This window comes from Arvicanthis niloticus, chromosome 24 (assembly GCF_011762505.2).
Source record: "Arvicanthis niloticus isolate mArvNil1 chromosome 24, mArvNil1.pat.X, whole genome shotgun sequence".
NCBI classification, from domain to species: domain Eukaryota; kingdom Metazoa; phylum Chordata; class Mammalia; order Rodentia; family Muridae; genus Arvicanthis; species Arvicanthis niloticus.
In genome coordinates, this window is record NC_133432.1 from 3,405,785 (window position 1) to 3,422,137 (window position 16,353).

General features: G+C 50.0%; 1 protein-coding gene across 1 annotated transcript in view; it reads right to left on the reverse strand.

The window, feature by feature from the left end:
• Positions 1-1,056: 1,056 nt before the first annotated feature.
• Positions 1,057-16,353, reverse strand: part of Myo18b (myosin XVIIIB) — a 186,033-nt gene continuing 170,736 nt past the window's right edge. Inside the window, exons 42-44 of the mRNA XM_076922279.1 lie at positions 13,306-13,359; positions 4,398-5,637; positions 1,057-1,248 (exon numbers count right to left, since the gene is read on the reverse strand). Of these exons, the coding sequence (XP_076778394.1) occupies positions 4,410-5,637; positions 13,306-13,359 (1,282 nt within the window). The 3' untranslated portion in view covers positions 1,057-1,248; positions 4,398-4,409. The remainder of the gene's footprint in view (positions 1,249-4,397; positions 5,638-13,305; positions 13,360-16,353) is intronic.

Here is a 16,353-nt window from a genome sequence, read left to right on the forward strand (position 1 = left end):
TGGGAAGGCTTGGGAAGTATGGCCTTGGAGGAGGTGTGTCACTAGAGGTGAGTTCCAAGAGTTTAAAGACCAGTACGTCCAGTTCCTCGGCTCTGTTTTGTGCTAATGGTTCATGACAGAAGAGCCCTCCGCATCCAGCTTTAGCTGCCATGTCTGCTGCTTGTTACTGTGATGGCGATGAACTCTGTCCCTCTGTAACCGCAAGCCCAAATAAGTCCTTCCTTCTCTATATTACCTCGGTCGTGGTGTTTTTAATCACAGAAATAAAGAAGTAACTCATGGAGAGCTGTGATCTCAGCACTAGGGAGGGGCATTGGCCTAGACTCCTGGGGCCAGCTGGGCAAGCTGGGTCAGCAAGTGCAAGCTCGGACACTCAAGGTAGAGAGTGACAGCGGAAGATATCTAGTGCCTGGCCTCCATATGCACCTGTACATGTACATATACACACATATGCACCCATACATGTGCGTACACACATATGCACCCATACATGTACGTACACACATATGCACCCATACATGTGCATACACACATATGCACCCATACATGCGCACACATATGCACTCATACATGTTCATATACACATATGCACTTGTACATGTGCATACACACATATGCACCCATACATGCGCACATATATGCACTCATACATGTTCATATACACATATGCACTTGTACATGTGCATACACACATATGCACCCGTACATGTACATGCACACATATGTACCCATGCATGTGCACACACACACATGTACTCATACATGTACACACATATGCACCCATACATGTGCATACATATATCACACATACACACCCCATGGGACAGATGGGGAAGGATCTGTGAAGGCAATGGTCACACTTCTGAAAAAATGAAATGGCTAGATGGAGAGACAGGCCAGCGCCTGTAGACAGGGCTGGAAGGAATGGGCAGTGTTCAGTCCACCATACTAAGCACTTGTGTTGATCCCATTCTCTGGGATCCTCACTGTCCCACCTGTACCCTACAGAGTCCAAGATGGCCATGCGTGAACAGAGAAACCACACCGACTCCAGGAAGGCAACTTTATTTAGTACAGACCAAGCATATGCACAGCCCGGTGACCTGCTAGGACATGTCTCTCTGGGCCCATCCCATGTCTTGAGGGTGGCCATGTGGTCTGGCTCTGGATAGCAGGCCCCAGGAGCCTGGGTGTCTCTCTCTTTCTCTCCAACGCTCTGGAGTAGGGAGTTTTTGACGGCAGCTGTGTCTGGGGAGGCGGGGAAACAAACACAGGTGAGAGAGAGAGTCAGACCTGAGATGCCAGCTGGGGAGGGATCCTGGGGAAGAGGGGAAGGCAAGCCTGGAGTTCTCAGAGCCTGGAGGAGGGGCACTTACTAGAGAGAATGTGGAGAGCTGAAGGGCCACCACTGGAGGAAGGCAGGAGAGATTTCTAAAGGACTCGCTGTTGGATCTGGACTGTCCCCAAAGGCCCCAAGTTTAAAGGCTTCTTTGCCTTTGGGAGGTGCTGAAAAGCTGTTTCTGGCCACTGGGAGACACCCCCTGCCCCCTGTAAACCACCATGGACCCTTGTCTCCTGCTCTCTCTCCTTTTCTGTCTGCCCTGAGGGAGTAGTTTTGTACTGTGATACTCCCCACAGGCCTGAAGCCGCACAGCGCATCCATGGATTGAAGTTTCCAGAACTCTGAGCCACTGTGAACCTTTCCTCTTTATAAGTGGAAGGCCTTTTCTCTTTATAAGGAGGCAGGCCTGCACAGCACATAAAGTTAGAGTGACTGAGCAGAGGCCAGGCTGTTCCTGGCTCTTGTATTTGTGTGTGTGTGTGTGTGTGTGTATGTGTGTGTGTGTGTATGGATGTGTATGTGTGTGTATATATGTCTGTGTGTCTATATGAATGTATATATATGTATATGTGTGTATTTGTGTATGTGTACATATATATGCTTGTGTGTATATATGTGTATGTATATATACATATCTGTATTTGTATGTATATATGTGTTTGTATGATGTATATTTGTGTATATGTATGTCTGTATGAATGTGTGTGTCTATATAAATGCATATGGATGTCTGTATAAATGTGTGTGTGTCTGTGAATATGTATATATGTGTGTATGTGTATATTTGTATGTGTGTATGTATACATACATACGTGGGTGTGTATATATGTGTATATTTGTGTCTGTCTGTCTGTATGTACATACATATGTGTATGTATATGTATATATGTGTGTATGTATATATTTGTGTGTGTGTGTGTGTGTGTGTGTATTTGAGACAGGGTCCTTGAACTTGTGACTCTCTTGCCCAAGCCTCCCCAGCACAGGTATCACAAATATGTACCACCAACCCTGCTGATCTTTTGAATTCTCATTAAACCTTCAGGTACTGGCTACTGTCCACTAACTGCCCTACTGAGGATAAGACCCCATGGCTCGCCCATGAGCTCATGGCTAGCAGTGGGGGAGGGATAAGGCTGAGGCTGGGGCTTGCCTGGGGAGTGGAGCTGTGCAGTGTGGTTTGGAACCCCAGCCTGGAAATCTGGGAGACGTGTAGCCAGTGTTCACCGGTACAGTGGACATTCCCTCGGAGGGAAGGAGGGCACTTGAGTTAAAAAAAAATAATAATGGCAGAGACAAGGTGTTCTGGGCTAGCGTGTACGGGCACCATCCCCTTGTGGACCTATGGTCTTTACTTGGCCTTTGAAACGGCTTCTCATGTCCCTGAGAGCATAATCATGTAAATGAATATCAGATCTTTACTTGGTAATTGAGAGCACAGAGGAGGCCATGATAAGTCAAATTAATTTGCTCATATATAGCCTAAGCAGGCCTCTGCGGAAGGGGTAGTGACTTTACAGTGGGCCGGGGGTGCCTCTCGAAGGGGCAGGAGCTTGAGCCCAGACCAGGAGGCCTCGGGGCTGTGGCTGTTCACACACTGAGCAGATGCGTGCAGCTGCTTCGTGCCTCTGCCTCGGGTCTTGAGATCCCACAGTGGGGTGTTTGTGTTGGCTGAGGGCCACAGAGCATTCTGCCTTCCTTGCCTAGGACACCTGGGTGGCAGGCAGAAGGACAAGCCTTGGAGCGGCAAGGGAGGATTCTGGGGCTCCGTGTCTCAGATCTGCCCAGGTGCTTTTGAGCTCTCTGATCTTCAACTGTGAGTTGAGGATAAATGGGTAGCCTCTTGGGTTGTTGCTAATGGCAACCCACAGGCGATATATGTGTTCGATAGAGGTCAGTCTGCATGTGACAGACATGTGCCCTGTGCTTGTCTCAGGGAAGATGCAGGATGAGGACTGGGAGCAGAGGTGGGGTGGAGAAAATCCTGGCTGCTCCCTCACTGCTGCTCTGGGACTCTCTATATATTTCCCATCTCCCATTCTGAACTCTGGTTTCCCTCTATAGAGAAAGCAAGCAGTGGATCCCACTGTTGGGCAAGCATCCTCCAATCTGACCTCGGGTGGCTCAGTAAGACTATTCTGTAGACAGAACGCCATACCAGCCCCTTCAAACCCCAAGTGGAAAGGGGTTGGGCAAACAGGACTCAGTGGGCACACTTAAGGGCTGGCACCATCTTTGTGTACATGTGTGCCCTTCGGGGTCAGAGGACAACCTCAGGTCATGTCCCTCAGGGGATATCCACCTTGCTTTTGGGGACAGCAGTAAACCTAGGACTTGCGGATTAGACTAGTATGGCTGGCCAGGGAGCCCAGCCACCCGCTGTGCATACTTCTCTGGTGCTAGGGTTACAAGCAGATACTACTACATGCACATTTCTACATGGATTGTGAGGATCAAACCCCATTTGATTGTTTAACCCCCAGGGTTAAACCCCAGGGCCTGAGGCTTACAAGGCTCTATTGATTGGACCATCTCTCCAAACCCATCATTCTCTCTTTTTACACATATGTGGACACACATGTGTGGGTGAGGCTGACTTCAAGTGCCTTCTTTAGTCTCTTCCCATCTTACATGTTCAGTCAGGGTCTTGCTGAACCCAGGGCTTTTCTGTGTGGCAAACGCAAGCCTAGATGCCAGGCGGTGCTCCCCTGTGTCCACCTCCTTGGTTCTGAGGTTGATGGTTGGCCATCATGCCTGCTTGGCTGTCACACGGGTGCTGGGAATCCCAACTCAAGCCATCATCCTTGCTGGGAAAGCATTTTGCCCACTGAGCTGTCTCACCCCAGGCCCCGCCCCCATCCCTGTAACATCCTCCTCCTGGACCCTCTGCTTTCTGATGCATCCTCCTGCATCTTACAGTGACATCTGTGATTTTGACTACAGACTCTGACACCTGGAAGCAAGCCACCCCAGGGTTAAAGCTAAGCAAGCCTCCATTTCCCCGGAGACTGCCTGAGCTGCCGACTGTCCTTCCCATCTGTCCGTCTGTCCTTACCTGCAGCGGTCCCTATTGCTGGAGGTACTTCCTCATTATGCTTTCGACATCGTCACATCCCCTGGCAGAGCCAGGCTCTCTGTGCTCAGGGGACATCCGCTCCCCACCATCACCTTGGAGTCTCGGGACTCTTGGACCACTTCCGACGCTGTCCATCCTTTTGAAGGACACGATGGAGCTGGAGGAGGAGTCAGAGTCAGAGAGGTGAGCGGGGTCCTCCTTGGCCTCCGGGTTCTTCTTCAAAATGGTTTTGATCCCGGAGACAAAGGAGCGGTCTGCGGCCTCTCCCATGTCAAAGTGGACGCCCGGATGCTTTGAAGCCTCCTTCCCATCTTTGGCAGCCCCAGATGAAGGAGCATCCTTCTTCCTGATGGCCGGGAGGAAGTCATCAAAGTCCACTTTGGTCTGGCCTCTGTAGTTGAGGCTCGGAAGCTTCCAGCTGAACGGGTCGCTGTCTAGAGTTTCTTCCATCAGATGAGAGAACTGTCGGTTCTGGAAGACGAGAGGTTCTTTGCCTAGGTCTAAGCAGACGGCGTCGTCCACGGAGGACTCCAGACACCGCCTCCTGGGACGGAGTGTAGGTGATAAGAGTCCCGTGGGGGAACTCAGCTTTCTCCTCGTGCTGGGTCCCGATTCTAAGAGGGACTCGCAGGAGCCAAAGCGTGTCTTCTGCTTGTCAGGCAATAGGGTAACGCTCTCGGTGCCCTCTGAGGAGATACACTTGAGACTGGTGGACCGGGAGAGACCGGCTGTGGCTCCAGGGTCCCCCTCTGCTCCCAGCGGAGATTTCCCCTGGGTCCTCAGTGAGAGGTCTCCCTCATCGCTGTTGGCTCTGCCCCTCCTCAGTGAGGAAGCTCCGGTCGTCTGAAAAATGGGGAGCATGGGTCCATCCCCCAGATGTAGAGTGGAACCTTGGCCTCTCTGGGCTCTCTTCCTGCGGAGCTCTTCCACGAACTCTGAGAGGGCAGCCGACGGGCTGGGTAGCTTGTCTCTGGACAGGGGTGATGCAGCCTTGCTCTGGGAAGAGGGAGACGAGGACAGGGAACCTGGCCGCTCTGGGGTGCTTTTTCTGTGGACAGCAAAGCCTTCCCCATCCCCCGCATGGTAGGGTTTTTGTGAGAAGACTGGGTGGCGAGACACAGAACCAACCCTTGAGGTATCTCTGGGAGCATCCCAGGCTCCCCTCAGGGCCGACGACGCTGTTCTCATCCTCTCAGAATCTCCAGCTTCTTCACTTATCCTGTGTCAAGAAGAAAAACAAAATCACTAGAAACCTTGATTCTCGGGATCTAGAGAGCTGCTAAGCCTGGGGCGGGGGTGGGTAGGTGAGTGTTATTTTGTCTCCGTAAAGGCCTACCCTACCCCAGCCTCGAGTGAGTCACATGACTTGATGTGGAGACTCCAGCTGTGTAAATGATTTTTGTGTTGCTTTCTGAGGTGCAATTTCTATCTATAATTAAACTCAACTAAGTACATCTGAGTGAATGAACCCAGGAGCTACTACTGAGGAAGACATGGGCTTACAGAGCATTCTTTCTGACTGGATAAAACATCACCCCAGAGGTATGCTGAGTAAGTAATTCGCTTTTCCAAGCATGGAGGGGAAACACGAAGGTGTGGTTTATTTATTTAAGGGCAAGCTCAGAGGGCAGCTTCAATAAGTGGGGTGCTGGAGCATCGGGTACCCCAGTTGTGTCTCGGTGAAGTATTTTATGAGACCTCTGATGGCTTCATGAAGTGGAGGGTAGGGGGGCAGTTAAAATCATTTCCCCTAAAAGAAAAAAAGATTTGCATGAAATCAACTCTTCAAGGGGGCATGGGGATGGCGGCGGGGGTGGTGGGCAACAGGCAGCTTCTGTTCTGGGATACCAGGCTCCATTTTTATGCAGCAGTTTGTGGTAGCTGTGTGCCACATCCCGGAAGCCAGGGTCTTGAATAGTGTGTGAGGGAATTACAGGTCATATATAAAGGGTGTTTTTTTTAAAGGAGGAAGGTGGCAGGCAAGCAGTGTTTCCCTCAGTAAATAAAAAAAATCTCCATGCCGTCCCTCTTAGGGAAACAAACCCCTGTTTACCTACTAGAGAAGTCTCATAATTTATTTAAAAACAGAAGGGAACATCAGATGTCAGATCTGGGCAAGGAGGACGAAGCTGTTAGACAAGACCAGCAGTGAGGTGGAAGCAAGCAAAGTGCACTCTGGCTCTGGCTGCCTCTTGGCTCTGTAACAATGGGGACAAGTGTGGAAGGGCTGCCACATGCCAAAGATGGCCAGGATGCTGGTTAAAACAAAGCTTTGAGAAAAGCATCCCACCCCTGGCTGGGAATCGCTACTTCTATTCTGATCACACAGGGATAGGGCTCTGGAATCTGGGGATACAACAGCACTGAGGGATGGCTGACGGGGACAGGAAAACATAGGGTCTTTGCCAGCCCCTGAATTCTTAGGTGGTGATTATACCCCATTAGGGTTAGACAATAGACTCCTGAGGGCGACTCTCTTGTAGAGCTGGGGAGATGGTTCAGTGGCCACACAAATGTGAGGACCTAACCTGATATTTGAAAGCTGGTGTGTGACAGTTGTATGTCACCTCAGGGCTGAGGAGGGGCAGACAGGTGGCTCCCGCACATTACTAGCCAGCTATGCTAATTAGTCAGCTCCAGGCCAGTAAGAGACCCTGTCTCAAAGCCCAAGGTGGACAGGGGCTTCATCTGTGTTTGACCTCTGGCCTGCACACAGACAGACAGACAGGCAGACAGACAGACACACAGACACACACACACACACAAAAAGAGACAGATACACACACACAGACAGACACACAGACAGACACACAGACACACACACACAGAGACAAACACACACATATACACACACAGAGACAGACACACAGACACACACACACACAGAGAGAGACAGACAGACAGACAGACAGACACACACACACACACACACATGGGAGGAGAACCCCAACAACCTAATGGTCCCATTCCTCCACACCAGCATAGAGAAGACAGATGCCTATGGGTCAGACACTGAATCTGCTGGCACAGTGAACCTGGACTTGCAGACTACAGATATTGAGAAACCAACTGTTGTGGTTTATAAGCCACTTGGACTATGGCATTTTGATAGAGGCCATGACACTGGAGGTCATAGCTTCATCCATGGGCTTCTTTCCTAGAGAATGCGGCCAGTGCAGCACTTGCGAGATATTGCCAGATCATGACGGGTTAAACAGCTTCATGAGGATGGAGCACAGGGCTGGCTGCGCTCACTGGCCCCTGCTTCATGCTGGACCACGCAGGACAAGCATAAGCAATAGGCAGTGAGCCAGGACCCGCCCATCCCCAGACCTGTTCTACCTTGCCTCCTACCCTCCAGGAAGCCCCACTATCTGGGCTCTACAATGCTGACCTCATAGGCAGTTGGTTAGGAAAACAAAGGAAAAGCTTTCGGTTCTGTGCTTGGCACCCATTCTGCAATCAAGAAAAGAAACATGTAACGGCCGACTGCAAATGGCTTTGCTCGTTTCCATCCCATCCCCCACCTCTCAGCCTCCAGACACAGCAAGACTGAGAGGGGCTGGCCACCATGTGGGCAGTGACCTTGCATCATTCAGCAAGAAGCAGGCGGCCCTGTGTGCTGAAACAAAAGCTTCATGCTTCTCCACGGCAGCTGCCTCCATTCCTGTTTCTTGCCTGTCACTTCCTGTCCCATCACAGTTGGACCTGCCTGAGCACCGAGTGTGAAACCCAGTGGCTGCTTTCCAATCACCCGAAGGCTTGCTTGTCAAGAGCAGTGCTTTAGAATGTCCCCCTCCAACACACAGACACACACCACACACCCATTCAAACACACACATACACACTACACACACCACACACCTGTGCACATACACACACACACAATATGCCCATGCACGCACACATACACACCATATACACACATCACACACCTATGCACATACACACATACACACTTCACACACCCACATACGCACACACACCACACATGTATGCACACACACATGCACACACACGTGTGCACATGCACATCACAAACACACCACAGCATACTTCACACACCCATGTATGTACACACACATGCATACCTCACACACATGCACACACTCACACACATGTGTACACATACACAGCACCCATACCACACACATACCTCACACATCCATGTAAGCACACATGCACACACCACACACACACATCCATGTACACACACCTCACATACATGCACACACTCAAACACATGTACACACACACATCTCACACACCCACACGTGCACACCCCCACAACACCCCCACACACCATACACCCATGTGCATACACACACATGTTCACACAACACACACACGCTGCAAGGTGGCATCCACTCTGTTCATTTTATTCTCTTTTTTAATAAACAGCTTTGAGCTGTCAGGGCCAGTGGGCTGCAGCTGAGATGACAAAAGCCATTTTCATGCTGTCTTAGCCCTGAAAGGAGGTGGGTGTGATGAATGTATCTCAGGCCTCAGTCTCATCCATTGCCTGCCACTCAGAGTGCCTGCCGCCTGGGACTCAAGGGACTCTGCAGTCCTGTTGCTCAGAGTCCTGGAGCCCCTTAGTACTCAGCCTGGCTCACAGTAGGTGCTCAGTAAATAGTAGATTTAAACAGGGTAGAGAAGGAGGAAGGTGCAAGAGGAAAAGAGGCTGCTGGAAGTGGAGAAGACCTAAGAGCTGAGAGGCCCTACAGTAGAGCAAGAAAGGGACAACTGGTAGACCTCGGGGGTGGGGGGGGCGGGGGGAGGGCTGGAAGGAAGATGAAAAGCCCAGATGCTGGGGAAGGGAAGGGGCAGACAGGTGATGGCAGGGGGAGGGGGATGGAGAGTCACAGGACAGTCCAGTTCTACCCTTTTAATCTCTGACAAGAAGGTGGGGGTCTGCTGAGCAGCAGAATCAGCCAGGAGCCCAGATGTGGGTCTGCAGGTACAGACTGCATTGTATGGTGCAGGAGGCCCAGGATGGGGGTCCTGAGTGCTATGGGCATGGCCTGGGCTTCATGAGCAGGGCTGAGCCCTGCCTCAGGGGAAAGCCTAGTGCCTTTGGGGGATCTGCAGGGACACAAGCCGTATGAAGTGGATTCTTGTGGGGACTGCAGAGGACAGGGGTATTAGGTGAGAAGCAGAGACACAGAATTCCACATCCCTCTTCCCTCTCAGCCTTCCCTGTGGCTGTCTGTGTGAAGTTTTTTTGTGTGCATATTTTGGTGCAGACACTGTGGGATTTATGATCCAGAAATCCTCTGGGCTTTGGGGACAGACTCCTGGTTCTGCCACTTGAGGCTGGTGCATCCTGTCCCAGCTCTGGAACCTTCAAACACAGCCTCTGGTCAGGCACCAAGGCCTGTGACACTCATTCTTGCCCTTCAGGTGTCCTCTGTGGTAGCCTGACTAGATCTCTCTCTCTCTCTCTCTCTCTCTCTCTCTCTCTCTCTGATGGATGTATGGTAGATAACAAAGATGTTCACCTGACACTCAGAGCACTGGCCAAGGAGATGCTACAATGCTGAGAGCTGAGCAGCTAGGAGATAGGGTGATGAATGCCAGGCGGAGCCAGGGGGTGGTCTCTGAAGGGAGGCTCCTGAATCAGGGAAGAGAACAAACATCCATGGCAGATGCTCGGCAAATGCGTATAAAGTGAACCAGACCATCCAGCATCTGCCTCCATGGCAACCCTGGGAAATATGAGTTATGACCTCCAGGCATAGCACAGGAGAGGGAACACCCTGTGGCACACAGAGAGGAGGTAGCTCAGGTGGGATCCCACGTAGGGGAGTCAACACAGAGCAATGTACTTGTCCCTGGCCCTTTGCCAGACTCTGTGGGTGACACATGGCTGACACTGTCTCTGACATCAGATCTTGGTGGCTGGGGACCTTATCTGGTGCTGTCTTGGATGACGCTGTCACTGAGTTTGCTGCCTTAGGTTCCCTAGGCCAGAATTTCCTCAGCTGAGAAATGGTGGGGCAGGGGGAGGTACATCTATCTCCCAGTGTTACAGAAAGGATAGAAATAACCATTGTAGCTACCACCACTGCCTAGTGTCCTTGGCCATGGCATACACTTAGCAAATGCATATAAAGTGAGCCAGCCAATCGAACATACAGCAGCCCCATAAACACATACTGGATGGGTGAGGGCAGTCTTCAGTCCAACGGCACACAGCGGTGCTCGGCTCAGTACGTTCAGTTATTAGTGACTCTCTGATGCCCAGCACACAGGAAGAGTCCCATATGTGCTGACCGGTGATTCCATAGGAACATTACACAGGGATGTCCAGTGTATCTGGTTGCCTAATATTACAGAGGATATGAAATCTTTAGAATCCTGGAATTTGCAAGGTTACGGAAAATGAATCTTTAAGTGGTGAACAATGGGATCAAATCCTGGATCTTCCCCTTCCAAGCCAGGTTTCTTCTGAGGCATGCCTCAGGTCTCAGGGTCTTATTTGGAGTTAGAGATGAGTTGTGCTTGCTGGCCAGCCTCCAACCATCCCAGAATTTCAGGGTAGGTAACATATCTTATAGTTTTACCTACACATGCAATTGGCCCTCCACAGATCCTGCATGTGTGGACTCAGCCAGATCAAAACTGTTTGAAAAATAACCACGCCTGTACTAAATACGCACAGATTTTTTTTTTCTTGCCGTTTTCCTTAAATGATGCACTCTGACCATTCTTCAGCCAACAGGTAAGTGACATGAGTGTGTTGGGTATCATAAAGTGACTTGGGACAAGAGGGGTCAGTGTGGGTGTGGGTAGCACAGATTCTGTGTAAATCCAGACTGTATCACAATTACTGGCATTTGTGGGGATTCAGAAACCGAGTCCCCCCAAATACTCAGGAGTGAATGCATGCTGCTTCATTCCAAAGTGTCGCCCTTCATTAATCCAATCTATTTTAGTGTCTTAACACCTGTCTGCTTGTTTGTCCTTGATATCCAGAGCTGAGAAAGACCCCACACCGAGCACAGATGTTAAAGAACAAACAAGGCCTCTACTGACAGAGAGATGGAGAGGTGACTTCTAGGTATGGCTCATGCTCAGAAGAAGACAGCTGCTGAGAAGGGGTCTCCTGTGGGTTTACTGGAGCATCCCTTCCCCTGCCAGGTTGTCTCATGAGTGTGCCTCCTGTGGTTTTATCCCGAGTGTGACCACAGAAGCTGTGCTATGAATCCTGACTGCATCTGGTGAGGCCGCTCTACCACGTCACCCAGATCAGTAGCATTGTCCCATCTCACATATGGGCAAACTGAGGCTCACGGAGGTGAAAACATTTGCTGGGGAGGGGGGCTTCCTGCAGAGTGGATTTAGGACCTGGACCAGGACCCTCAGGGGGTCAGATGCCATTCGTGCTTCGTTCTTCCCAGGTCCCTCCACTCCCAGGCTGAGGGATGGGGTGGACCGATAGGGGAAGTTTTAACCAGATCTTCACATGTTCTCTCAAAGCCCATCAGGACACAGTGAGTTGAAAGCCAGGTCCAACTCACAGGCCTCTGGGTCTAGCGTCAGACATAACTGCATTTAATCCTGCCTCATCATCCAGTTGGAGCCATAGGAAACTCAGATTTAATGATGTTATGAATCATCCCCAGTGGGGAGCCATTGCCCCTATTCCTCACCCACACCCCGAAACCATAGAACAAATTAATAAGATATTTAATACTTGTGATGTCTGGGGTGAGAAGTGGGTTTCCTCTGAAGATGGTCACGTGGTATAAACACCACGTTCAAAAGAACAATTGCTGAAGATCAGCATGGTGCCTGGGACAGCACACGTGACACACGTGACACACGTGACACACGTGACACACACCACACGCATCACACACACCACACGCATCACACATCACACACATATACACACCACACACATCACACACACCACACATATCACACATCACACACATATACACACCACACACATCACACACATTACACATACCACACATATCACACATCACACACATACACACACCACACACATCACATCACACACACCACACACATACACATACCACACACATCACACACATATACACACCACACACATCACACACACCACACACATCACACACACCACACACATACACACATCACACACATCACACACATCACACACACCACACACATACACACATCACACACATCACACACATCACACATATCACACATACCACACACATCACACACACCACACACATACACACACCACACACATCACACACATCACACATACCACACACATCACACACACCACACGCATCACATGCATCACACACATTACATACACCACAAACACCACACACATCACGCACACCACACACATACACATACCACACACATCACACATACCACACACACCACACACACCACACACATCACATGCATCACACACACCACACACATCACACACATTACTGGGATGCACTGGCATCACGTTCCCTGAAGCTCACCATACTGTGAACTTCCTTTGTCATACAAGAGGCTCAGAAATGCTAAGCCCAGGACATGTGACAAATGGAAGGAGGTGGGCTTACACCCAATGGGTACCAGATCCTCATCTCCTGGCCATTCCACCTCCTTACCCTTTATTGTCCCATTTTACAAATGAGAAAGTTGAGGCTCAGAGGGGCCAGCGGGCTTTCTGAGGAACTGGTGGAGCTGCAAGATAACCAGGCTGGTCTGTCTCTCTCAAGACTGGGCTGACTTATAGAAGCACAACATAAGCTATGCTCCCCCGTTCTGAGTGCAAATCTTTGGTGCAAGTTCTGGAGACGTCCGTGAGGAAGGCTTGCTGTGCAGGAAGTTTCAGGCTATGAATGCAGCTTTGGGGGCTGGCAAGGGAGCTTACCGTTCGTACTGAGCCTGGAGCACAGGCTTTCTGGAGGCGGTGGGATGACTCAGGCTGTGGAAGAGGGGAGGCAATGAGTGGTGTTCATGGATTTGGAAGGATAAGAGGCTGCAGGAGGGAGGGTCCCACCCACCAGTTATTAGCTGATTCCGTCTGCAAAACTCTTGGCAGGCGATGACAACTACCTACACTTTGAGGGCACAGGAGTGAGGCTCGTCGAGGACAACAGGCTGAGAGGAAAGGCATAAAGCAATGGGGACCAGGGGGTGACCTAGCCAAAGACGTGAGGTCCACAGGAGGCTGTCCCTGTGGCCACTCACTCCTGGCTTGATCGTGTGGACACTGGAATGAGACAAGCATTACACAGTGGGGTTGAATAGCAGCCAGCCTTGTCTGCAGTTTCTTCTGCAACTTCAGTGTGTGCCACTCCTCCACACAGAAGCCATCTGGGTGAATGGCCTCAGGGGACCCCACCCACAGACCTTCCACAGGGCATCCTAAGCCTTGGCCATGCCCGCCTCACAGACATCAGAAGCAGGGTCTGTCGGGTTGCTAGAGACTGGGGTGACTACAGAGAGATGTGAGGAGTGAAGAAGCCTAGGACATGGATCAAAACTCACATAAGAATCAAGTGCAGTCCCATGTCCTATACCGTGGCACAGAAACCAAAGTCTACTGGAACTTGTGATGTATGTTGCGAGAACTGGAGGATTCTAAAGATCCCACAGAACATAGAAATGGTGGAGTTAGAAGAGATGGGAGGGTTTGTTCAAAAGCACTGCAGACTACACACACACACACACACACACACACACACACACACACACACACACACACAATTAGAGTTCCACACTCTGAACATGTGGACAAAGCCTAGGCCAATGAAAATGAATTATTCCCAGAAACCTAACGAAGATGATCCATTTCAGTGAAAGAGGCAGAGGGGGAGAGGCTGAGTGTAGAGCTTTAACAGACAGACAGACAGACAGACAGACAGACAGACAGACACAAAATGGGGGACCCCAGTGGGGAGCTACAATGCTCCCTGCCCAGTCAGGCTGTAATACTCAACTTGTCCAACACAAAGATTCTTATCTGTCTAACCAGCCTTAGAAGACAACCAAACACAATAATTACCTTCTCATAAGATCCTTCTTTTATAAAACCCAGGTTATATGAGACCATTTAGGGACAACTGGGGTGAACCCATATTGGAATCCAACATGTCACCACATGCTTGCTAACGTCTGTGAGCCTGGGATAACCATGAGAGAGAGGGTATGAAGACAGAAATAATGTCAGCTTTGAAAAACTCAGATAGCCATCAAAATAAAGGAGAGGCCAATGAAGTCCAAGCTGACCAGACACCGTCATTCCTTATAAGGAGATCGAGGGAGAGATGACCCAGTTACTAAAGTGCCTGCCATGTGAGGATGAGGGCCAGAGTTCAGATCTCCAACATCCATCTAAGCAGCTAGACTCAGCCATGAGCATCTGTGATCCCAGCACTGGGAAGGTGGAGATAAGCAGAGCCCTAGGGGCTTGCTAGCCAAAGACATAAGCTGAATCCATGAGCTGTGGGTTCAGTGAAAAGCCCTTCTCAAAAAGCAAGGTGAAAATCGATGAAGCAAAACTCCTGGTGCTGACCTCTGACCTGCACACCTGCACAGGCACGGTACACACAAACATGGACAAACACACATGCAGCTTATGACACACCTAAAAAAAAAAAGAAGAAGAGAGATGGGGGTGGTGAATGCAGAAGAGCCCAGCACTATCTTACAGGTGATTCCAAGGGTCCCTTGCTGTGTCTGTGTGTGTGTGTGCACACACACGCGCATATGTATTTTTTTAATTTGACACCTTTACCATCATTCAATGATCAGTCCCACTGAGAAGTCTATGCCTCTGAGGCTAGGCTGGTCCCCCAGGGTTCTCACCACCCTCAGCGGTCCACCATTCTGTACTATAATTTCATGCTTACTATACCTCTCCTCCAAATAACACGTGCGTCTTACTTACACACATCTTCCCTTTATGAAGTCCCAGAGTCAATTTCCCTGAAAGTATTCCCAGACTGGAGTGAGTGAGAGAGCAGAGAGGGATGCTGTGTGGAGGGTGGAGGGCAGCTGTGTCTGCCTTGACCCCAGTCAACCAAAGCCACGTCTTGTGACTTAAAAAACAATAGCTTCAAAACTAGCATTGAATATGCAGCCCTGAACATTTTCTACAAGAGCCTGGTGTCGTTTCTATAGGGCACTGTCCGCCTTCAGGGATCAGGTCTGTGTTGGTGCTACGACCGCAGTTCCTGTAAGTCCTCCATCCTGCCCCTGGACAGAGAACATCAGAAACCTGCCTAGTCCTGCACTGGGAGAGGGGGACATACTGGTTCTACTGTTGAATTTTTTTAAAAATTGTTTCCATCCCAGTTTTGAAAGATATGAGATGTGATATAAATCTCCAACTGGATTGTGGGTTTGTGCAAATCACACTCCTTAAGCAAATCCTCAACGAACTGTGTCATTTCCCATACCTGGACCTCAACTGAGTATGGCAGAATGCCAACTGCTGGGTCAAACACAAAAGCACCCAGGTCCTCTGACAATGTAGTTCTAAGTGAATGGAAATTATCCATCCATCCCTTCACTCATCCCTCCATTCCTCCCTCAATCCATCTCTTCAACCATCCATCCATCCATCTGTGTCCATCTATCCATCCACCTGACCATCCATCTGTCCATCCATCTATCCATCCATCCATCCTTCCATCCATCCATCCATCCATCCATCCATCTATCTATCCATCCATCCATCCTTCCATACATCCACACATCCATCCATCCATCCACTCATCCATCCATCAATCCACTCATCCATCCATCTGTATGTCTGTCCACCGATCCATCTGTTGATCCATCCATTCATCCATCTATCCATATAACTATCCATCCATCCACTCACCCACCCATTTATCCATCCATCCATCCATCCATCCATCCATCCTTCTGCTCATCCATCCATCTATCCACCCACCCACCCATTTATCCA